Genomic DNA, 1456 nt, shown 5'->3' on the forward strand with positions numbered 1-1456 from the left:
ACAGAAATACCTAATCACATATTCCTTTTAAACAGTTTTCTCCCTCCTCTGTTTCAGTGCAGTATACATTATTGAACCCATCATTCTCAGTCTCTCCCCAACCCCAAGGTCAGTCCTGTTTTACAACAGTGGCACTGTGCAATATTTGTCCTTTTGTGACTGGGATACTTCATTCAGCGTAATGTTCTCCAGAGTCAACCATTTTGAATAATATTGCATGAGTTCCTTGTTTTTCAATGCAGCATAGGATTCCATTGTGTGAATAGACCACAGCTTCTCTATCCATTAGTTTGTTGATGGTAATTTATTTTCCATTCAACCATTTATGTGCCTTTTGTTTAATGACATTGCACAATATACAATATAACTGTAATTGTTCCCATGTGATTTACAGCCTCCTGAATCTAAAAGGAGTGTCAGCTGTGAGCTAATTCTAGCTCAACAACAATGAGAGTTAAAAAAAAAATATTTATCCCAAGCGCATATGGAATGGCTAGCATAATAATTTTGTTTTATATTGTGTCTTTGCTTTGGATGCTAGTCCTATTATATATGCTATTTCCTTTGCTTAGAAATTTCCTTTTCTTTTTTATCTGGACAGAAATATATTATCAAAGTCAAATTCAGATGAAACACCACCAAGAAACATCTTAAAATACCTCCCATAATCTCCACCACATAGTTTTAATTAGTTTTCACCTGGGCTAATTCTCTATCATGTACATCTTCTTTTCTTGCTTATCTCACACCATGCTGTGATTTATTCATTGGATTTTGTTTTTTCCTGGCTGCAGGCATCTTGAAGAAAGGACTTGTTTCCTATTACCATGATTCATGCCTGAAGTCTCAAAGTCTATGATGTTGCCAGGAACCTGACAGTAACAGGTAAGTACACATATTTCATATCGATGCCTTACCTGTTCCTCAGGGCGGACAACCACTGTATTAAAATCTGGCCACTTGTCCACCAGGACCTTTAGATTGAATGGATTCCCGTGGTTGATATGGAAGACAGTCCCATAGACCTACAACATCCCAAGAAAGAAATAGGATGAATGTATGTTAGACTGGGTTGGCAAATGCCTTGTGTTTGGTCAAAAAGTGATTATCTCTAAAACTATGAAAGTGTGTGGCAGAAAGGGCCATCTATCTTATTTTCCTTATGCAAAATAGAAAGATCATGTTTCCTCGTCAAATTATAATAATTACAAGTACATTGCAATATTCATAAAAAGGAAAATCTTTCAAAAGCATGGCTTTTCACAGATATTGGTATATTTTTAGGACTTTATTCATAGACAAATTAAAAAATAAAATTATATGGTACATTCTATTTTTCAATCTGATTTTTCACTCACAAATATAATGGTGACGTACACAAATATTTTCAACTATTTTCTAAAGGTTGCAGGGAATCTCGGTTCATTTATTCGTTTGTCTATTGATTGTATTTTTT

The 1456-nt window shown here is 34.7% G+C and overlaps 1 protein-coding gene across 1 annotated transcript in view; it reads right to left on the bottom strand.

Moving 5' to 3' along the window:
* The window catches only part of LOC102850824 (glycine N-acyltransferase-like), a 20869-nt gene that overhangs the window by 10680 nt on the left and 8733 nt on the right, over positions 1 to 1456 (bottom strand). The window contains exon 2 of the mRNA XM_006900425.1: positions 918 to 1025. Within this exon, the coding sequence (XP_006900487.1) occupies positions 918 to 1025 (108 nt within the window). The remainder of the gene's footprint in view (positions 1 to 917; positions 1026 to 1456) is intronic.

The sequence above is a fragment of the Elephantulus edwardii genome, unplaced genomic scaffold (assembly GCF_000299155.1).
Source record: "Elephantulus edwardii isolate Elephantulus edwardi_28Jun2011 unplaced genomic scaffold, EleEdw1.0 scaffold00284, whole genome shotgun sequence".
Lineage (NCBI taxonomy): Eukaryota > Metazoa > Chordata > Mammalia > Macroscelidea > Macroscelididae > Elephantulus > Elephantulus edwardii.